This window comes from Heloderma suspectum, chromosome 2 (genome assembly GCF_057233095.1).
Source record: "Heloderma suspectum isolate Gila_16-S chromosome 2, 16-S_ref, whole genome shotgun sequence".
Lineage (NCBI taxonomy): Eukaryota > Metazoa > Chordata > Lepidosauria > Squamata > Helodermatidae > Heloderma > Heloderma suspectum.
The window spans coordinates 94,224,780-94,248,112 of NC_139459.1; the positions used below are offsets into that span (position 1 = coordinate 94,224,780).

Consider the following 23,333-nt stretch of genomic DNA (forward strand, 5'->3'; position numbering starts at 1 on the left):
CTATTGCACTCATGTCCTGCTTATGGGTTTCCCGTGGGCCAGCTGGTGGGCCACTGTGCAAACTAGCTAGACCTTGGCCTGATTCAGCACAGCTATTTCTCAGGGTTACAGTCTGTTTTGAAAAATAGTAAAAAATGTTATTTGCAAAAAGGATTGAGGAGAAGACTAGGTTTTGCTCAGTTTAATTTTGTGTCAGCATATGTATGTATGCTGAATAACATAAAATATATTTCTCTCTTTTTAGCAACTACAAAATCCAGAAGTCAGATTTCAGCAGCAACTGGAACAGCTCAGCGCAATGGGCTTTTTGAACCGTGAAGCAAACCTACAAGCTCTAATAGCAACAGGAGGTGATATCAATGCAGCCATTGAAAGGCTACTGGGTTCCCAACCATCATAGCAACATTTCTGAAACTTGAAAAATGTAATTTATTTTTGATAACAGCTCTTAAATCTTTAAAATACCAGCTTTATTTCATTCTGACTCTTGGGAATTGTCTTGTTCTAACTAAACCCAGTCTGATGCATTAAGGTGGAGTGCAGTAGTTTTCTTCGAACAGTGGGAATCAATGCTTTTCACTTGGTTGTTGCATGCATCAAACACTTCTTCATTCTGCATTTATTGTGATTTTTTTAAAAAGGAAATCTGCTTCCACAGTTGGGTGACCAGGTTTTATCTGAACTTCAGCTGTCCAGTTTAGTTGCTTCTTAAACATTAGCCTTTGATAGTAATTTATGTAGAATACAAATTAAAGAGGAAACTAATTGAAGCTATGATTTGTGGGTACATATTGCTTATTGTGACTTGGCATGTCTCTCTTGCTAGCAAAATGCTGTAAGATTTATACCACTTGATTTAGCTACTATTCTTGCTCTTTAATCTCTACAAAGTATATACATATGGAAACATTTTTTTCCAAGAAACTTTTTCATTGTAGTAGTATAAAACATCTCAAAGCCAGAATAAATGAATACGCAAGACACCTCCAGTGTAGTAGAATCTTACAGCATATTTAGCAAGCATCTCTTAGCAGAAGCGCTTTGGCAAATTCTTTTAAAATACTAGGATTGTTGATCTGATCTTGACAACTGTACAGAAATCTGCGTTGTAACATTGTCTCAATATTCACAAGGATTGATTATAAATTACCTTCATCTTTGTGTGGATTTGAAGGAGCACAGCCATTTGCTCTGAAACTGCTTTTGCCTAAAGCTCTTTGGCTTTATCCCCTTGAGATTCTAACTTGCATTATGATTTGTAATTGGACGCATAATTTCACTGACACTGTCATGTGATACTCTTAATTACTTTTAACCACCATGTAAAAATACTGTATATCTTTTGGGTTTTTATTGGTAGTTATTTCTCTTGTGCACAGGTAATAAATGAATTAAACTTCTTTGTGAGCAACTAGTTTCAAAGTCATTTTATCTTGATAGCAAAACCTCAGACCACCACACTTAATAGAGCATTCCCCTAACAGTAATTTGCATTTAGGATTCTATTCCTATAATCCAAGCAATACTGTAAGGCAGTGGTCCCCAACCTTTTTGGCAACAGGGACCGGTCCAATTTTTCCACAGACCGGGGGGGGGGGGTGTTTTCCTCTGGCAGCTGGGACGCAAATGGCAGGTGCCATTTGCATCCCTGTTCTTTGCAGTAATCAGCTACGTAAAGATTTACATAGCCTATTACTTGTAGAACATAGCGGACGCTGGAGCCGGCTGGCAGCTCTGAACTCACCGTGGAGCGGAGCCAGCCGGGGCCGGCAAGGAACAGATTGCTTCCCCCCCACGGACCCAAGGTGAGGGGGTTTCGCACAACCCCTGCAGCCCAGTTGCTGACAGGCCACAGACCGGTACCGGTCCGCAGCCCGGGGGTTGGGGACCCCTGCTCTAAGGTCTTTGCCACAGAGCTGACCTCCCTCACAGGTCTGAACTTACTCCATTCTCTCAAAACCAATTTATGTTGACTACTGCTGGGGGTCCAGTGTAGAAATGCTTCCATCAGCAGGACCAGGAGGAGAGTGGTGTTCTCGTTCTCTCTCTCTCTCTCTCTCTCTCTCTCTCTCACACACACACACACACACACACACACACACACTCTCGCACTCAAAATCTGCTCTGGAGGGCTAGGAAACCCTCTAGAGCAGATTTTTGGGCTGCAAGGGGATGAGAGAGGGGGAAAGTCCCATTGTGCTATTTAATTTCTGCTAGCATGGCATTGGATTTAACTTTTATTCCTAAAGTTCTCTCTTTGGAACTCCTAAAACATGGTGCTGGCTCAAATAGTCCTTCTCATTTGAGTTGCAGGGAGAGGGTTAGGTGGCTTACTTTGCCAGTTTGAGAATCCTAACCTTAGAAATACAGGAAACAGTCTTGTACTAGGTTAGATTATAGGACTGGTTCGCACAATAGTCACGGTGGGTTGCAGCATGCATGTTTTGAATATGCATGTTTTGAATATTCAACTCCCGATGGGTGGTTGCCATGATTTGTCATGTTATCTGAACCTGGGCAGCAGGGGGAAACAACCCTCAGATAGCCCTACAACAACCAAACATGTGAGGGTTGTTCCCCCTCCAAGAACCCCTGCCGCCCCAGTTCATACAGGGCAAACCATGGCAACCCCCCACCTGGGATTGAATATTAAAAATGGCCACCAATGCACACCACAACCCCCCGTGACTTAAATAAACCACAGTACACTGCCATGATTGGGCAAACCTGGGCTCTTTGTCAACTACCCTAGGAGTGGGCAACTTATGGCCCTCAAAATGTTATAGCCTACAATGTCCATCAGCCCTAGCCAGCATAGCCAGTGGTGAAGGACCATAGGAGTTGTAGACCAAAACATCTGGAGGGCCACATAAAATTCAGAATTTTGTGCCACCATCAAACTATCCATAGTTCTCTATTCTAAAAGGAAATGGAACAGTTTTGTGCTGCTTGTTCCACTTGCATAGGTCTCTGGGACTAGGGCCAGAGCATGATGTGAATATAACAGATGGAATGGAAGAGGCACTGAGCCCAGTTAATTCACTTAATTTAGGGATTCCTTTATTTGCCTGTCCTGTCTAGTCCAATTTTTCATGACTCAGCTATTGGGCTTACAAATTGTCTTACTTGAACGAAAGCTTCTTACCAGAAGTCTACACAAGAGACATGATAACTACTATATGTATATTGGGCAATATCCAAATGGGACACTAGGAGCAATATACATTACACTGCACTACCATCAGGGTCCTCTAGCACAATGTTATTAGTTTTAGCTGGTGTGACAGGATTCCCCAGAAAACCTGTTGTACCAGCTAATGCTATTGGTGTTGCACTAGAGGTTCCTTACATGAAAGGTAAAGGTGTCCCCAACCAGTCGTGTCCGACTCTAGGGTGTGGTGCTCATCTCCATTTCTAAGCCGAAGAGCCAGCGCTGTCCGAAGACGCTTCCATGGTCACGTGGCCGGCATGACTGAACACCGAGGTGCACGGAATGCTGTTACCTTTCCCGCCAAAGCGGTACCTATTTATCTACTTGCAATTTCTTGCTTTCGAACTGCTAGGTTGGCAGAAGCTGGGACTGAAGATGGGAGCTCACTCCGTCACGCAGCACTCGGGTCTCGAACTGCTGTCCTGCCGACCTTCTGGTCTGCAATTCAGCGTCTTAACCACCAAGCCACCGCGGCCCTACATGAGCACAACATAATTTATGGTAGTCATAGTGTCTGATTGGATACTGCCTATTATGAGGCAAAATGATCAAAGTATCCAATCCAGCATTTCTTTTTAGAAAGTGTCTTCTAGAACCCCTGAACTGTTGTTGTTTTTTAGATTACCCTGAGTTCAAAAACAGGTTGGAGATCTGGGGATTTACATTCAACTACTGACAAATGTGTGGAGCACTTTAAACTCACATCATGACCTTGCTATACTTGAGCTATATAAAGTTATATATAAAGAAGTCTTGTTTAAGTCTGGTAAATATGAAGTGGCTCACTGGGATGTAAACAATTATAAGCATATTTAGAATAAATTACTGATTTTTAGACTACATACCTGTGTTGACAGATATGCAATAGAAAATGTGTTACATTATAAGGCTTACCTAGTATTCACACCACAAGAGGGCGCTCTTTATTTGAATTTCAGTGAGCAAGTCTTAAGTATTGTTTCTTGGAAGTGTTTCAAGATCTCCATAAAAATATAACACCTCTGGTCTCATGAGGCAGAGTGAAGTAAAGCAAATGTTATACCACCTTTAAATCTGCCCCACGCCCTCTTCTATTACTATTTTAGTGAAATGATCTGTAAAGACTTAAGCGTTTCCATTGATAAAGTATATGAATGTGGGTTAATAACTGGTTGTGCATGCATTTTGAAAGTTACTATATGCAGCTGTCTGCAACATTTATTCCATAACTTGATGCATTCAAGAAGCTTTTCTATATAAAATCTATAGAACGGGGCCTGTAGTTAAATTTTATAACTCAAATTATTGGCTCACTGAAGAAGAAAAATGCCCAAAGTTCCCTTCTATAGCTGCCTGTAATACAAGTGATATGGATTAAAGCTCTGCTATAGTGTGACTTGGCTCAGTCAATACAATGCTGCTTTTTACTTTTTAACTACATTCACATAGCCTGCTTCAATATCAGTGTTTTTTAACAACTCAGCTGGTATTTCCAGTTTCTTCCTGATTTCATGCCACGTTTTTAATTAAATCACAACTTTGTGAATCTACTGCCTTGAGTTGATAGGCTGGTTCGTTCAGCAGCCCTTGCATAAGCCATGGGCTATTTTAGGGTTATGCAAGGGTTGTTTAACGCTCGTTTGCATAAGCCACCCTCACCAGGTTCACATGACACAATAAACCACAGCAACCGGCCGCCACAGCTTGAATATTCAAAAGGGTGGCTGGCACATGCTACAACCCACTGTGGCTTAAATAAACCACAGTGGACTGCGGTGATCATGCAAACCCGGTCATCTCACATCAGACAATAACTTAACAATCGGAGGTGGTAAACGTACGTTTGCTGTCACTTAAACTAAATGCAAATGTTTTGACTTGTGCCACTTTGCAAGTGTAACACTATGCTGTTGCTGAAGGGCTGGGGTGGGATAAAGCACTGAGCTAGCTTCAGATAAACTCTGCTGCTTCGCTGCTATATCCCCAATTCTGTCCCATTCCCCCACCTCTAGTGCTGGCAGCATCCTACCTGCATAAGAGTTACAGTGGTGGTAGTGTCTTGCATAGTGTTGTTCTGGCATTTTTTCTGACAGCATGGCACTGCTCTGCCAGTGCAAGGGAAGCTCTGGAACGATCGTATTCCCGTCCAGCACTTATAACTCAAGTATAGGACTGCTCTGAAAGCTGCTTCCTAACTTCTGTACTTCCATCTTCAGCTGCAGTTTTCAGAGTTGATAGAACTTTAGGCAATATTAAGTGCTTCAAAACCCTTGCCTAAACTGAGCTTGTGTAAAGTACAAACGAAACAATCTTACTTTGTTCTAATTACATGAGTAAAATAAAGATAATACCTACAATTATATGGCTTGATCGGAAGGAGCAATTGTACAGAGACAACAAATCTTGTTTGAGATGGTCATGTAATTCAGGAACCAACCTGAATTAATATCAGTGCAAGCTTCTAACATATTCTTCAATTTGAGATACTATTTCAGAAACAGACCTTTCCAAACTGACAGTGATAAAGTTTTCTGGTGCTGATGGAGGTTCAAGAGTATCGTATTGAGACTGTAGGAGAACTAGAGGCATAAAATGTCCCCTCCTTTTTCCTAGACGACTAGCAATTAGGTCCATTGGTCCAGCTAAGTGGACAAAAAGGATCTTTTGTGGTGCAGGTCTCTTTTCTTCTAGCTGACTACTCACACTCTGACAACCAGTCTCTCCATTCTCCAAAATGCATCTATACATTTTTTTCAGAGCTGAGCAGGCTAAAATTGCATTTTGTCCAGACACATGGTCCCTGCAAAAAGAATAATTTGTCAATAACTATACACCTTAACAGAATGCCATATGCATATTAATTTAAATTATAACTGAGCATATATGTTTAGGAAACTCTTAGGGACAACCTTCCTGGTTTGTATCATCATCAAACACAGGAAGTATGTCAGAATTGTACCCCATGCAGAAAGGCCCCATGAATAAAAAAACTATCATGATAAGGATGTTAGGCTAGGGCCCGATATGCTAATTTTCCAGAGGCAAGGAATCTTGACGTTGAAGGTCATGTAATCCCCCATCACAAGCGGGAGAGCTTTGCTGCCTGACTCTTCTGCACTATAGCCCAATCCTTATTGTCAGTGTGCTAGGCAGGGGCATTGCTAGGTTCTTAAAAGATCTGGGGCACAGGCCCAAAACACAAATTTGCATATATATAAAGATAGAGATATATAATATATATCAGTGTCTAACCACACCTCTAAAATGTGTGTGGTGTGTGCATGTGGTGTGCTTGCATGTGTGTATAGATTACATACATGCACAAGAAGACAAGAAGTGTGCACTGACCCCCCACCCCACTTCAACTCAGACCCCGATTCACCGTTTTGGAAAACATCCTGCTTCTGCTCGGGCCAATTTGTAGTCAGTCCACTTCAGCTCAGCACCAAACCTGAGTCAAGGTTTAGAAAAATGAGTCTTTATGCTTCCTGTTGACTACCATGGGAAATTAGAAACAAACTGTAACTTTTTTCTCTTGGTCAGAACTGGATGATAATTTCAGGCATAGTAGGCCCCTAGAAGGGGATTACACCTGCCCAATGTCAGAAAAATTGGTGCAGGGTTTATATGTTGATTTTCTTTTAAAAGGAACTGCCAATAACATTTTTATTACTTGGAAGAATTGGATAAACGTTTCTGGATTCATTGCCCCATCAGAGGAGATCATGTCTGCCAAATTTCAGAATGATAGCCACGAGGGTTTTTGTGCAAGGGTGGCGACATTTTGAGGTCTCCAAAAGAGGACATACTTATCACCATATTTTCCTTGTGGACCATTGTTCTGAAAATTACAGATAGCCTAGAGTTGTCCCTAAGTAAGAAACCAGCAAAGTTTCAGATGGGTAGGTGCAGCAGTTCACGTGGAAGAGGAGAGAATGATTTGCTTTCCCTCCACCCCTTCCCCAATAGTTTTTGGATAAGTTTGTATGAAAATGCACAGGTCATTAGAGGGATCCCCCAGGCAAGAAACCTGCAAAATTCCTGAAGGTTATACATGCATGCAAATTTAGAATTCCTAGAATTTATTTACATTTCACCAATGTTAGTAACAGGGGAACATGGGCAGGAGGGTGCTGTTGCACTCATGTCCTGCTTGTGGGTTCTCCCGTGGGCATCTGGTTGGCCACTGTTTGAACAGAATGCTGGGCTAGATGGACCGTGGTCTGATGCAGCACGGCTCTTCTTATATTCTTAAATAGAGAGTGCCTCTGAGCATATGCAGAATGATTTTCTTTCACCACTGAGCACTTACATTCTCGCCCTACCAATTCTATTCCCCTCCATGCAACCATCCCTCCTCATCCTACCATCATCCAGCAACTCTTCGTAAAAACAGATGTCTTGTTTCTTGCAACTCTCCTCTACCTCCTCCTCGTTATGCACAAGCTCGCATTCTAACTTCCTTCTCATAACTTCATTTGTGCCAAGACTTCACCAGTATCCAGCCAATGAATCTGTTTTCAAAACTAGGGCTAAGTTATGGAGAAACTCTGTGCGTGTACTAAGTGCCTTTCCCTCACCACTGAAGCTAGAGTTCATGCAAACGCAGTAAGGCTTGCATGTACTTAAATTAACTTTATAAAGTGAGGTGGCTGAGGGCTTTTTCTAGCTTTTTTAAAACTGTAGAACCTATTTAAAAGCCTCAGCTATTTAAAAGCTTCCTCGATCATGATGCCACATAGTCCTAACCCTCCTTTTGGAACAATTTGAGTCCTACAGCTATTTAGGAGAAATTAAAGTGGAGGGGGAGAAAGAAGTTTGTGGAGGCTGACTGGATCCTTTGCTGTACTGAAGCTACTAAACTACTGCAGAACCAAACGATTCCAGTTTGGGGCAGTACAATCAGATGCTGTGTGAAATACCAGTATTTCACATGGAGCTCTTTCTTCCCTTCCTTCTCCCTCTTCAAAATGTCATTGCAAGAAAGCTCCCAAAAGTGGGCATGTAAGAGCAGAAAAGCAGGGGGAGAGAGGTGTTTTGCACCTCAAAAAAAACCTACACCAGAGATTAGGGATAGTGACCTCTTAATGGTCACCTTAAACACCTTCTGATTAGGATCTCTAACCCCCTGTGTGGTTTGACAGTTTTTTACTTTTTGTTTTAGTCTTTGAGAAAAGGAAACTTTATGCATGGTTAGCACAAAAGCCACTGGACCTATATAACTGTCTTACATTTGTCAGCTTCAGTCAGCTCCATAGGGGCTGCCAGGTTCCCAAATTCCATGCACTTATGTGGAAGGACAAAAAAATTATAGCTCTTTGCTTTGACAGATTTTCTTGAAAATAGCAAATTTACCTGTGACTAGCACAAAAGCCACTGGACCTAACTGCCTGAAATTGGGCAGGTTTAATCAGATCCATGGGGAATACAAGGTCTCCAAATTTCATGCATTTATCACACAAACCAAAGAAGTTATGGCCGTTTCATTTTGCCAATGCAAGTCAATGCAAAAATGAAAAAAAAAATGGCAATTTAGACAGCTCAAAGGATCCAGGGCACAGCTCAAAAGAACTGGCACCCATGCCCAGGTGGTCCCTCCCTCACGATGTCCCTGGTGCTAGGTCACCCAGCAAGTTCTGGCAGAAATAGGACTTGAACCAGATTTCCAAAATTCAAGTCCTATGGTCTATCCCTTGCTTTTCTAATAGTTTGCTCTCTCTACTAGCAGTGTTATATGTACTAAAAATCAATATACTTCAATTTGTAAAAATTATAGAATTGTACAAATATTTTGTTTTTGTTATGGGGGATAGAACTAAGCAGGGCTTTTAAGATCTGAACTGGAAATCCTGTTCAGCTGTGCTAACCCCCACCTCACACACATGCGCGCATACACGCACCCTCCTTGCTGATGTTTAACCAGCCACAGGGGCTGTTTGCACGTAACGACAGCCCATGGGTTAAATAAAGCATAGGCTGACAGGGATAAGCAGGAGAGAGCACGCACACTGCCTGCAGCATGTCCACCTCTTCCACATTTAGTCCACAAACCACAGGTTAATCACTGGGTTGTTTAGCCCCTAAAGAACCCAGTGGTCCATGTCTAGACATCATGCTCCACAACCTACAAAGGAGCTGATCATGGGTTATGGGATTAAAAGTGGAAGTGGCTCACGGGAGGCAGCGTGTTCACTCTCTCCCACCCCTGCATAACAACCCGTGCACGACAATGTTTTTCACTAATGGGTTGTTGTTACATGCAAACTGCCTATACCCCCTTTGTTTCTTTAAACAAAACGTTTGAAGGATAGTGAATTTCATACACAATGTTCTTAGTACTTGTGTGTCCTGTCATAGAATCCATAAAAAACTGGTTTCAAGGCAACAGTGTGAGCCATTCATTCTCTTACCTCATTAATATATCATGCAAATGGCAAAGCCACGGAATCCTGTCCTACAAGAGAGCAGACTGATTTAAGCAAACTGCCACTTCACCTGAAATACTGCATAACATTTGCAAAGGCTTGTCAAGCCCCCTGAAGTTTTCTGCCACAAGTACATCATAGCATCTTTATGCTGACAGCAATCATAGATCTCAGAGAATCATAGGGTTTGCAGGGGCTTACAAGACCATCGAGTCCAATCCCCTGCTCAATGGAGGAAGCCTGATTCCCAGGCGGTCTCCCATCCAAGTACTAACCAGGGCTGACCCTGCTTAGCTTACGATAATCGTCTTAATCATAGCCAGATTTGCTTTGATACCTCTTAGGGAAAACCTTCTGCCTGTTAGTTTACTTGGCTCAAATGACTATGGCAAATACAATCAAAATGATCAAACAGCTTCTCAATGTAATCTAATTTAAGCTTTACATCACCTGCAGATTCCTTTGTAATCACTTATCATTAAATCTTCACCTTTCCACATAGTTTTGTGTTAGACAAATCTTATAAATGACAGCTTTGGAGACTGCCAGGTTGGGAAGGAGTTCATTCACTGCTAAGAACTCTCCAGACTTCCACTCAATCAGACTTCCACAGTTTCCTATCACCAGTTTATCAGCAAATCATCATAGGCTACCTACACTGAAATAAGCCTCCTACTGCAGTTCTGACAACGTTTGTGTTTGCTGGCAAAGACCAGAAAACAGACACCTGTGAAAGAAGTTCATAGACCCTGACATTTGATAAAAAGTTGGGTTTTTTGTTTGTTTGTTGCTCAAACTTCCTTAGTAAAACATCTCAGTTCATTCATGTAAAAATTGCATAGTACAGCATACATTTTGTATGCTGAATGTAGTAAAATTGTTTTATCCATTATAAGAGGTAGCCATTTTCATATATGGCAAATAGTTGCAAGGTTTTATGTGCTATAAACATGTCTTTGCAATGGTGTATGTTGAGCCTGGTTTTGGACTGCCATAGGCAAATACAGAGATTGATATGAGTATGTTTCATTACCTTTAAAAAGGATTTCCTAAGCTCAGGCCTATGGAGATGTTGTGAAGCAGTACCTGTCAGCTTACATACACAGACCAAAAGCAGTACCTGGAGCCGACTGATGAGAACCACTGGGATAAATAAGGATTCACACACATCTCACAACAAAACTATTTCTCCTAAAAGTGAAATATGAGTTGGTAATAGTGCTCCACAAAGGGGGCAATTCTGTCTATGTCTAGCAGTATGTAGCCCAAAAGGAATTAAACCCAAACAAGTATGATCTTCCCTTTAGGAAACTGATTCAGTGACAGTTTGTACTTCATTGGTTTGCAATATGTAAAGAGTGACTTCGTCCTGTTTCAGTATTACCAGCTCTATCACACAAACAGTTATTTCACTGTTGTATCACCGCTGAAAAATAGTATTTTTAATAATATTATGCTATTGCTTATTCCTGTTACTCACAAGATAGAGCATCATCCAAAGAAAATGAGGCTGCAATCCCATATGCACTTACCTGGCAGTAAGCCCCAACACGGGGCTTTACCTCTGAGTAAACATGCATAGGATTGTGCTGTTAAGTAGTACTTTAAAGTCTCACTGATTTCAATAAGAGTTAAATATATACATAATTTTCTCAATGGAAGGATTTTAAAATGCTTAACTTTGGCTGAAAAACCACGGGTGGTTCACCTACTTAAATGTAGCTAATCATACGGTCAATAAAGTGAGTTAATTTAATAGGCACAAAATAAGGAGCAGAGTCCACTCATGCTACAACAATCCATCAAAGCACAATTTCTTGTAGGACATGGCAGGTGAAAGCTAGGTGGGGATACAGGACTTCCCATGCTTCCTCCTAATGGTACTGTGCATAGGCTGAGGGGAAGGAAGAAGTCAGGGCTTTATTAAGTCCTACTGGGATTCGCTGTATGCACATGTTGCATCTGCAGTGCATACTGGGCTACTGTTAAAGGTAAAAGGGCAAGCCAGAGGTTTTTGGACCATGCGGCTACTACTCTGTAACCAGTAATTTTGTTTAGTATTTCAAAGAGTTCTCTGGCCTCTGGAGTATATACAATACCTGGTCATTCAGAGGTATTCCTTCTGCCATTTTCTTTTTGTTCTCATCTGGATGATAATCGTCGGCATCATAGAATTTCCACCCCAGCTAAATAGGAAACAAAATGATAAATTGTTTTAGCTTATATAAAAATAGAAGAATATAATAGTTTAGCAGCAGCTCTTAGCAATTACAGATGATTACAGGATCCTTATATCACAAAATGCATCATGATTTATATAATACATTTTCTATAAATTTTGGTGCTGCAATTAAAGGGAAGAAATAGCATCCAATGGATGGTGTCTATTTTCTTGTAAACCCCTTTGTCACGGCCCCACTGGAGGAGTCCTCCTCAATGGAGGAGCTGGAACCCCCCCCCCCCCCGAGAGGCTGAGGGCACTCCAGATCAGGTACTGCCACCAGACCAGAAGGAGCCTGGGCCCTCAGAGGCGATGGTTGCAGGTCCATCCCTGTCAGAAGGAGGGGATTCTGTCTCTGAGCCAGAGGCTGAACAAGCTCCTGGCTCTCAGGAGCATCATCCCCTCAAGTGACAGGATCCCTGTGAGAAGGACCGCTGGCTTTCAGAGAACGACTCCTCAGGAGAAAGTGGCTCCTCAGGAGTAGGGCTCTGAACAGGGAGCTCTGATTACTGCAGCTGAGTTCTGGGTGGGGCTCAGCAGGTTTTGGAGTTAAAAGCCTGTAGGCCTAGCCAGCCTCGGAACATTGTCTATCAGTTTTTGTGCCTTATGTTGTAATTGACCTTCCATGTTACTGACTCCCGTTTGAATCTGCTTCTGGACTATGTGTGGCAATTTACTGCTTAACTGTGCTTTGACCTTTGCTTGTAGCTGGACCACCCCTGCCTTTGCCTGTTCTCACACTGTTCTCACACTGGACTGGAAATCTCATGGATGACCATTTGCCTGCTTTGTTGCCTTGACTTTTGGATTGCCCCATAATTTGCTCCAACTCAGATTCTACTGCAGCCAATACAGGACACCTTCAGTGTTATTTTTTTAAACGTTTAATAGATTTATAAATCACTTACAATAACAATAACAACTTGCAAGAAATAGCAAAAGAGACAATGAACACATTTACAAAGAATGTATCAACTGTACCTTATCTGCCAGCTGTGAGCTCACAGTGGATCTGTAAAACAAGATAGAGAAGGATCAAATCTACTTTTGGATAAGAAATTGAGAAGTAAAGCATTCCAGGCAGAGAAGCAAGTTTCAGAATAAAGTAATTAATATACTGAATAAAACAAACTATTAGACCTGGCTGTTACCACGGTTATGCCTCTCTGCCTCTGCTTAAGAGCACAGTCATGTGGTGGACAGTCACAGGAGTCATGACATGGTAACGTTAACAGATGTAGAGTTATCCACATGCATCCCATGATCAAAACAACTAGCAGAATTTGCTATTAAAGTTCTGAAAACATCTTGGGTTCTGAAGTAAGAGCTGAATAGGAGCTTTCTGACAACAGGTCAGCTATTTGTAATAGATATTATAAAGACAGCTACAGGCTCCAGTGCTCTCTTAGCCAAAGGAAACTAAACCCTTAAGTACTGCCCCTAGACACTTCTCCACTCAGGGAATTGGTAGAATTTATCAATATTATTTTTCCATATAGAGTTAATGGGAGGGTACTTAAAATGCAAAGCATATACGTTGATGGGTTTTTGTGAAGTGGCCCCAGTGGTATTTGAATGGTGCTTTCACTTATATCCCACTTCCATCTTGGAACTCATGGGAATGAACATTGGAGTTCTCAAGTGGTCTCCGATCCAGACACTGACCAGAACCACACCTGCTTAGCTTCAGCAAGGTGCCTGCATCATATGTGTATCTACAAATGACAATTTTCCCTCTTCCTACCTAGTATACTTTCCTCTGTCCAGAAAACTATTATAAATCTGAACTCTAGGTGGAAAATCCAAAGTGGGAGAAGACTGTTAGTCAATTAGAAATAAATCAGATATAGGTTATATGACAACTAATACTGTAAGGGCGCAATCGTTTGGCTGCTAGTCAGCAACTAGACAACCACAGGATAGGTTAGTTGCTGGAGAGCCCACCTCCACCGCCTCATAGGCAGTGCGGATCAGCCCTGTGCTCTGCGCTCAGAAGAGCAGTGTGGAGTGGGGAAAACAAGGTGTTCCCGGGGGCAGGGTGGGGAGGTTGGAAGTGCCGGTACGACACTTCTGATGTGTCATCCGGCCGCCCCTTCCTGCGCTCCGAGGCCCTGTGGCTGGACAGCTGAAATCGGCTGTCTAGCCACGAAAACAGGGTGGGGGGAGCGAGGAGGAGATCTGCTCCTCACCACTCCTCCTGCCCTGCATTAGATAGGCAGCTGCTCCTGGGCTAAGAGGTGACCGTCAATCTGCATAGGATTGCACCCTCTGTGGGGATGTTTCATAGAACATTCACCTCAGTTAGCACTATTAACGTCCATAGGCCTAAACAAATGCAAATACTCAAGTCCTTAGTCTGGTTGAAACAGAAATGCATATAACATGCAAATGTATAATGCTGGTCAAACTCGAGGAAGCTAGTTGTCCGACCTCCTAAGAAGTCATGGGCGAATTTAATTCAGGTGACCATCATATCTACTACTGTGGGCAAGAATCCCTTAGAAGAAATGGAGTAGCACTCATAGTCAACAAAAGGGTGGGAAAAGCAGTACTGGGGTATAATCTCAAAAACGATAGAATGATCTCAGTACGAATCCAAGGCAAACCATTCGACATCACAGTAATTCAAGTCTATGCCCCAACCACTAATGCCAAAGAAGCTGAGGTTGATCAGTTCTATGAAGACCTACAACACCTTCTAGAACTAACACCAAAAAAAGATGAACTCTTCATCATAGGGGATTGGAATGCTAAAGTAGGAAGTCAAGAAATCACTGGGATAACAGGCAAGCATGGCCTTGGTGCGCAAAATGAAGCAGGACAAAGGCTAATAGAGTTTTGCCAAGAGAACACACTGATCATAGCAAACACTCTTTTCCAACAGCACAAGAGGCGACTCTACACATGGACATCACCAGATGGTCAATATCAAAACCAGATTGATTATGTCCTTTGCAGCCAAAGATGGAGAAGCTCTATACAGTCAGTAAAAATAAGACCTGGACCTGACTGTGGCTCAGATCATGAGCTGCTTCTTGCAAAATTTCAGCTGAAATTGAAGAACGTAGGGAAAACCACTAAACCATTCAGGTATGACCTAAATCATATCCCTTATGAATATACAGTGGAAGTGAGGAATAGATTTCAGGGATTAGACCTGATAGACAGAGTGCCTGAGGAACTATGGACGGAGATCCGTAACATTGTTCAGGAGGCAGCAATTCAATCCATCCCAAAGAAGAAGAAATGCAAGAAAGCCAAGTGGCTGTCTGATGAGGCTTTACAAGTAGCTGAGGAAAGAAGGGAAGCGAAAAGCAAGGGAGAAAGGGGAAGATATACCCAACTGAATGCAGATTTCCAGAGAATAGCAAGGAAAGACAAGAAGGCCTTCTTAAATGAACAATGCAAAGAAATTGAAGAAAACAATAGAATGGGAAAGACTAGAGATCTCTTCAAGAAAATTGGAGATCTCAAGGGAACGTTTTGTGCAAAGACGGGCATGATAAAGGAAAAAGAAGGCAGGGACCTAACAGAAGCAGATGAGATTAAGAAGAGGTGGAAAGAGAACACAGAAGAACTATACAGAAAAGATCTTAATGTCCCTGATAGCCATGGTCACTGAACTTGAGCCGGACATCCTCGAGAGTGAAGTCAAGTGGGCCTTAGGAAGCATTACTAAAAACAAAGCTAGCAGAGATGATAGTATTCCAGCTGAGCTATTTAAGATCCTAAAAGATGATGCTGTTAAAAGTGCTGCACTCAATATGCCAACACATTTGGAACACTCAACAATGGCCACAAGACTGGAAAAGGTCAGTTTACATTCCAATTCCAAAGAAGGACAACGCCAAAGAGTGTTCAAACTACCACACAATTGCGCTCATTTCACATGCCAGCAAGGTGATGCTCAAAATCCTACAAGCTAGGCTTCAGCAGTATGTGAACCGAGAACTACCGGAAGTACAAGCTGGGTTTCACAGAGGCAGAGGAACTAGAGATCAAATCGCCAACATTCGCTGGATCATGGAGAAAGCAAGAGAATTCCAGAAAAAGGTCTATTTCTGCTTCATTGACTACGCTAAAGCCTTTGATTGTGTGGATCACAACAAACTGTGGCAAATTCTTAAAAGAGATGGGAGTACCAGACCACCTTACCTGTCTCCTGAGAAACCTGTACGAGGGTCAAGAAGCAACAGTAAGAACCAGACATGGAACAACCGATTGGTTCAAAATTGGGAAAGGAGTACAAGGCTGCATATTGTCGCCCTGCTTATTTAATGTATATGCAGAGTACATCATGAGAAACGCCAGGTTGGATGAATCACAGGTCGGAATTAAGATTGCCGGGAGAATTATCAACAACCTCAGATACGCAGACGATACCACCCTAATGGCAGAAAGCGAAGAGGATCTCAAGAGCCTCTTGTTGAGGGTGAAAGAGGAGAGTGCAAAAGCTGGTTTGAAACTCAGCATTAAAAAAACGAAGATCATGGCATCTGGCCCCATCACTTCCTGGCATATAGAAGAGGAAGAAATGGAAGCAGTGACAGATGTTATTTTCTTGGGCTCCAAGATCACCGCAGACGGTGACTGTAGCCATGAAATTGAAAGACGCTTGCTCCTTGGGAGGAAAGCTATGGCAAACCTAGACAGCATAGTAAGAAGCAGAGACATCACCTTGCCGACAAAGGTTCGTATAATCAAAGCTATGGTTTTCCCAGTAGCAAAGTATGGCTGTGAGAGCTGGACTATAAGGAAGGCTAAGCGCCGAAGAATCGATGCTTTCGAACTGTGGTGCTGGAGAAGACTCTTACAAGTCCCCTGGACTGCAAGGAGGTCAAATCAGTCAGTCCTAAAGGAAATCAACCCTGACTGCTCATTGGAAGGACAGATACTGAAGCTGGAGCTCAAATATTTTGGCCACCTAATGTGAAGAGAAAACTCCCTGGAAAAGACCCTGATGCTGGGAAAGACTGAAGGCAAAAGGAGAAGGGGACGGCAGAGGATGAGATGGCTAGATAGCATCACCGATGTAATGAATATGGACTTGAGCACACTCTGGGAGAGAGCACAGGACAGGAAGGCCATGGGGTCACAAAGACTCGGACATGACAGAACAACAGTGTAGCATCATGGCTGTGCTGTGAAAAAGAAATCTCTAATTCAGATCCTGACACTGCCACAAACTCCCTGGGTGGCCTTAATTAAGCACGCCATATATTTGCAGCATCAGCCCCTATGTGCAGTATGGAAATAATAATACTGACCTACCTAACACGGTAACATTGTATAAACTTTCCACACTAGGGGTGGGTGAAGCAAGTCTCTGTTCCTTACAAGCTTACATTCCCTTCCACGGAGCCCTGCTCTTTCTATCAAACCTTGAGAACTACCTGGCCAACCCTGCTTTGAAGAGATCCCAAAGCAAACAACAACTGTTCTAATTTACAGTACAGTCCTACATCTGTCTACTCAGAAGTAAGCCCCATTGAGTTCAGTGGGACTTACTCCCAGGTAAATGAGTGCAGGATTGCAACCTTAGTGAATAATGCTATAGAACACTGATTGGCAAACACTTGTTCCTACAAAACAAAAACCCTAACGTGCAATTTGAACAGTACAATTACGGCAAGAAAGCCTTTGAAAAAGGTGCACTGTCTCTTCCAAGGTAACATTTGGTAATAGGGTATCAGATTAGTTTTGACATGCATGCGTGGGTGTTGAACACACCCACAAAGGTTTCTTCATGCAGCATGGAATTAAGTTTTCACATCAGAAAATCTCCAACAATACTGGGAGAGGAAAAAAAGCCACTTGAGCTGTACGTGCAAGTGTATGAGTTCATTTGGTATCTGCTCCCCCAGTGTCGCCAAGACTTCCCCTCTACAATCAAAACATGTGTCAGCCTCATTCTAAACATTTATTCTGTTTTCGTATATGGCATTGCTACAGGCTAAAACAAAGGATGTGTTTTGTCATGTTGTGCTAGCAAAACTGCGGAAACACCCAGCTTCAACATACATGTATATTAACCGTATCAATTAATTACATTCCAGTATCATTCTGCATAGGAAGATCCATGCTGGATCAGACCAAGGGTCCATCTAGTCCAGCATTCTGTTCACACAGTGGCCAACCAGCTGTTGACCAGGAACCCAGAAGCAGGGCAGGAGCACAACAGCACCCTCCCACCCATGTTCCCCACCACTGGTGTACATAGGCTCACTGCCTCTGCTACTGGAGGTAGCACATAGCCATCAAGACTAGTAGCCACTGATAGCTTTTTCCTCCAGGAGTTTGTCCAACCCCCTTTTAAAGCCATCCACATTGGTGGCCATCACTATAACTTGAGGTAACGAATTCCATAGTTTAACTATGCGCTGTGTGAAGAAGTACTTCCTTTTATCTGTCCTGAACCTCCCACCCATCCGCTCCATAGGGTGACCCTGGGTTCTAGGATTTTGAGAGAGGGAGAAACATATCTCCCTATCCACATTCTCCACACCATGCATAATTTTGCAGGCCTCTGTCATGTCTCCCCTTATCCTCCTTTTTTTTCCAAGCTACACAATCCCAGCTGTTGTAACCTTCTCTCATAGGGGAGATGCTCCAACCCCTTGATCATTTTAGTTACCCTTTTCAGCACTTTTTCCAACTCTACAATATCTTTTTTTAGGTGTGGTGACCAGAACTGGACACAGTACTCCAAGTGTGGTCGCACCATACATTTGTATAAGGGCATGATACTGGCAGTTTTATTCTCAATTCCTTTTCTAATTCTGCCTAACATGGAGTTTGCCTTTTTTACAGCGGCATGAAGGCTACATGATTTCATTTGACTAAATAATACTGTCCTTCAATTATATTAGAACCTATCTGCTGCCTTCACCCACCGGTGGGTGGGGGAACAATTTGAACTCCCCAAGTGTGACTGAAACTTGAATCTATGGGTGCCCTGGGGCCAGTACTGGAGATTTAATTCTAGTTTCACCTCTGGCACAGAGCAGCCATCGGCACTGCTGTGCTATATGATGCCCTTTCCATAACATGGGCATGCCACATAAGGGCAATTACATGGTCATGGCAGGGTGTTGAGCAAAGAAATGCTTGCTACTGTTCTTGCTGACAAACTCTCAGTACTAAGGTCATACACAAGGAGTGGGATTGGGTGCAGTGTTGCAGTAATAATTCTATATGTATGAGAATCTGGGGTCCTCCTGTATGGCTACAAGACCTTTCGCACTGAGAATTAAGCGAATTTTAGTGCCAAATATTTTGGGAAGAGCAGCTCAGTAGCTGTTCCTGTTAGTCTCCAGAATCACCTCTGCTTATATGAATAAGCCCCACCCTTGTGATCATCTCTGTGTGTCCCCTCTATCCCCTTCATCTTAGGCAAAGTAAGAGGGCAGGAGGGACAGAGACTTTTCTGTGATGGCACCAAGACAGTGAAACACCCTGCCAAATTTTTTTTGCCAGTCCTAGTTGCTGCTCGCCTTTTGGTGAAAAGCCAAGAGTATTATTTCCCAGCAGGCTTTGGGGGGGTATGTGTTTAAATAATTATAAGTTTGTGTTAGGTATCTGCATTTCTCTGTCACCTTGATTAAAAGTTTGTTTGTTGTCTAGCAATGTCTTTTCATTTTTACTCAAATAGGTGCAAACAACCCAATCCAGCTCTTAAAAGTGCTCCTATCCCACTCCCAGTGCTAGGGTCCCAATCTGGATCAGAGCCCCTGAGTTTATTATATAAGAAAAAAAAAAAGATGTAGTTGCTAGACACACGTTTAAAATACAGCTTCAGCCCTTAAAATGGTTCCCCCCCACACAATAAGAGAGTTCTGAGCAAAATACAGGAATTTGTATTATCTAGCTGATTATGTCGGATTTTTTTCTGTTATATTAATTATATATTCCTGTATGCGTGTGTGCAAATTGCTTCACAACTGCTTTTTGCAGTGGGAAGCAACACATGCATTTTCATCACAACAATTAATTTTAAGGCTCTTGTACCAAGACTCCAAATCGATAATCTGGCAACACCGCAGAGGGCAGGAGGGGGGGCTGGGTTCATGGAGAATCCCCATATCCCCAGCAACTGATCCTATAGGGATGCCCATCTCACACTTGGTGAACCAAATAAGCACTGAAATTCTTTTTTCAAGGGGGAACAGCTCTATCCAAATCCTATTCAGAATCCATTTTTAGCCTCCAATTGCTTGTTTCTTCTCTTCACATGTCTTGCTTTATGTTTTAGGAGCTCCATTTCTGTTTTCCCAGAGCAAAGAAGAAAGGAAAAAGGACTTTGATCAGCTTGCAGGCTGATCATAGACTTGCTACTTCATACACGGTTTGCTCGTCATTCTACTCAGGGCCAGTGAGTTGGCTCCCTCTCAGTTGTCCTTCCACCAACAGGGAAAGTCGTTTTTATTTAGGCAAGCCTTTGGCACGTAAGCTGGTCTGCTGCTGAAGTTTTGTGTTTTTTTTTAATTGGCTGCTGCTGCTTATATCTCTTACTGTTGTGTTTTAAATTTATTTGTTTTTATGCTGTTCTAATTAAGATTTTGTTTTAATTTCGATTGTTATCATGAGCCACCTTGAGCGCCATTCTTATATAAACGAAATCATTTCCTTACACAGGTGTACTCTGGCCAATCTGGGGCGAAGGGGGGGGCACAAACCCACACTTCACACCATTGTGCACCGTCAATTTCAGATCCCCAGTGAGAAGTACACCCAGCGACACAAGACGCGTGTCATCTTCTTCACACAGGCCAGTGCACGGCAGAGTTCGCGGGGGTGTTTTGTTTCCGTGCCCCCGCCCCGCCTCGAGTGCTGTACATATACATCCCGAAAAGGTCATGTTTGGAGCGGCTTTTTAGGGCCCCTCAATGGGCCTAAGGGGCCGCGGTGGCTTAGTGGTTAAGACGCTGAACTGCAGACTGGAAGGTCGGCAGGTCAGCAGTTCGAGACCCGAGTGCCGCGTGACGGAGTGAGCTCCCGTCTTCAGTCCCAGCTTCTGCCAACCTAGCAGTTCGAAAGCAAGAAATTGCAAGTAGATAAAGAGGTACCGCCTCGGCGGGAAAGGTAACAGCGTTCTGTGCACCTCGGTGTTCAGTCATGCCGGCCACATGACCACGGAAGCGTCTTCGGACAGCGCTGGCTCTTCGGCTTAGAAATGGAGACGAGCACCACACCCTAGAGTCGGGCACAACTGGTTGGGGACACCTTTACCTTTTTAATGGGCCTGTAGCAAGGGGTGGGCTAGGTGGAGGCGGTCTCCCTCTAAATTTTCTCTGCCCCCTAATTTTTTTTACAAACAAATAATTAAACAGAAGTGTACCACTTGTCTTTAAAAGGTCTGCAAACCAGAGGAACTCCCCGCTACTTTTTGGCACCACCCCCCCCGCCCCGCGGACGTTTCGGCTGGCTACGGGCCTGCGCCTCCGCTTGCAAGGGGAGCGCCGCACGGCTCCAGCAATTCCGCCCGCCAGCGCAAACGAGAGAGGGAGGAGTCATCCTCGGGAGAGCCGGACGAGGGGGCGGCGGCAGCTGCTGCGACCCCTGCAAAGAAATCTCTCCTCTCTTCCGAGGGAATTCCTCCGAGCAGCCGAGGAACTGCAGCCCCCGCCTGCTTCCCTCCGTCCGCCGCGACGGGCCCCGGCTGAGCCCGTCCACCCGCTTCCCGCCAGCCCCGCGGAGGCGGCACCTACTTCCCTGAGCCGCTCACTCCCATGACCACCAGCAGCAGCGCCATCCCGAGGAGCTCGGCCAGCAACAGCGCGCTCTTCCTGGCGGGAAGGCCTGCCCCGCTCAGGCCCGCCTCCCTCCCCGGGCGCTGCCTTCACCCTCCCCTGCTTTGCCGAGCCCAGCCTCTCTTCTTGCCCCGAGGAGGCTGAGTAGCTTCAGGGCTAAAGTTCGTCGTGTTCGCTGCTCTTCGGGAGGGTGAAAAGGGGCTGCTTCAGTCAAGCTGGATCTCGGGGGGCGGGGGCGCGGGGGGGAGCCTTATGGAATCGGGGCTCGATTTGGGATTAGTTTCTACTATATGTACATAATATCTCGCCTTCCTGCTGCCACCCACCCACGACGCTCAAGGCAGCTAACACTAAAATGCAGATTAAAAGCAAAATCTAAATTAAAACATAACATAAAAAAGAACAGCATAGCAATAAAAGAAATAAACAGCACCAACCGATTAACATCACCCCCTTTCAGCAACCGACTGCCTTGTGTGTGTGTGTCTTGCCTTTCCTCCTATGGAGTGACGGCTACACCCTCTTGTTGCAGGGCCCAAAGGCCTTGGACCAATGCAAAGGTACTAAGGGTGCAATCCTATGCATGTTTGGTCAGCAAAATAGCCCTACGACTCCCAGCATGCCTCATTTTACTATAACCTGAAGGCAGAGATGCTGAAGTGTAAACATTTTGCAGTGCTGTTCTGTATGAAATTTGAGGCATTACCCTCTTGCAAAATAAAATCGGTAAATGACATTAACAAAATATTATTGAAAGGCTGGCTGCTAAGGTATAACATCCATCATTTGAAAGTTTAAGTCTAGAGTTATTTCAGTAACAGATTATTTGCTTCTGATGCACAGATGACAGTCCAGAGCAGTACCATCTCACATGAAAGGAAAACAGAAAATATTAGATTATAAACTATTGACTCATCTTTACACAGAAAATGGTACACACCCTGTTTTATTGGAATAACGTTAGCAAATATATTTACGTATAAGGGCACAATCCTATCTAGATAGGCGGCCGCCTCCAAACTCAGAGGCGACTGCCCTTCCAAAGCAAGGCAGGAGAAGCACGGGGGGGATCGTTCCCTCCACACTCCTCCTGCCCTGCTTTTTCCGCTAGACAGCCGATTGCGGCTGTGTAGCCGCGGGAGCACAGAGTGGGGAAGGAGGCTGCTGTACAACACATAGGATGTGTCATACAGGCAGCTACACTCTCCCCGCCCCGGAACGCCCCCAGACATGCCCCTTTCCGGCTGCTCTGCGTTCCTCTTGCAAGCACAGAGCATGGGGCTGTTCCGAAGTGGGGGGAGGTCGGTTCTCCAGGAACCGACCTCGGAGCGCGGGCTCCAAGGTCAGTTCCCAGATAACAGCACATCCTATGGCTGTCTAGCGGTCATAGGATTGCTCCCTAAATCAATTTTTAGCAATATCACAACCAATAATTGATTTCAGGTTTGTCCTTAATTACTTATCCTATCCTATCATTTCCATTTCTTATGTCTTAGATTCATCTAGGAAAAACTGCATGTCATCCAATTGTTAGATAAAAAGTCCTTGCTTTCGGTTTAGAAGAAAAGAATGCCAGGCAGGCAGCAGTGGATCCAACACTATTTTATTGAACGTTTTGCAAAACGGGTGCAGAGCAGTCTGGGCCCCGAGACACGTGTGCAAAAGCCCTTTATATCATATCGCTTCTATTGTTCTTACCAGTAACCAATGAAACAGTTAGTACATCGGCTCACTAAGTTAATATCCAA

General features: G+C 43.7%; 2 protein-coding genes across 4 annotated transcripts in view; one reads left to right on the top strand and one right to left on the bottom strand.

Annotated features, from left to right (window-relative positions):
* Nucleotides 1-1,413, top strand: part of UBQLN1 (ubiquilin 1) — a 35,122-nt gene extending 33,709 nt beyond the window's left edge. The window contains exon 11 of the mRNA XM_084834226.1: nucleotides 245-1,413. Within this exon, the coding sequence (XP_084690352.1) occupies nucleotides 245-400 (156 nt within the window). The 3' untranslated portion in view covers nucleotides 401-1,413. The remainder of the gene's footprint in view (nucleotides 1-244) is intronic.
* On the bottom strand, nucleotides 561-21,645 carry IDNK (IDNK gluconokinase). 3 transcript variants are annotated; one of them, XM_084834228.1, is made up of 6 exons: nucleotides 21,544-21,645; nucleotides 12,818-12,848; nucleotides 11,715-11,801; nucleotides 9,601-9,644; nucleotides 6,573-6,641; nucleotides 561-5,990 (listed from the first exon to the last, which is right to left on the bottom strand). In XM_084834228.1, the coding sequence occupies exons 1-6, from the start codon at nucleotides 21,585-21,587 to the stop codon at nucleotides 5,639-5,641; spliced, it is 627 nt and encodes a 208-aa protein (XP_084690354.1). In that variant the 5' UTR covers nucleotides 21,588-21,645; the 3' UTR covers nucleotides 561-5,638. The 3 variants fall into 3 exon arrangements, with proteins under 3 accessions (XP_084690354.1, XP_084690356.1, XP_084690355.1); XM_084834230.1 differs by lacking the exon at nucleotides 21,544-21,645 and adding an exon at nucleotides 21,269-21,534; XM_084834229.1 differs by lacking the exon at nucleotides 6,573-6,641.
* Between the last annotated feature and the right edge of the window lie 1,688 nt (nucleotides 21,646-23,333).

Coding starts and splice junctions, on each gene's coding strand:
- IDNK (XM_084834228.1), bottom strand. CDS start 21,587: ATGGCGCTGCTGCTGGTGGTCATGGGAGTGAGCGGCTCAGGGAA. Junction 11,802..12,817: donor GCTCACAGCTGGCAGATAAG/GTACAGTTGATA, acceptor TTTCCTATTTAG/CTGGGGTGGAAATTCTATGA. Junction 5,991..6,572: donor GCAGGATGTTTTCCAAAACG/GTGAATCGGGGT, acceptor TTCTTTTTGCAG/GGACCATGTGTCTGGACAAA.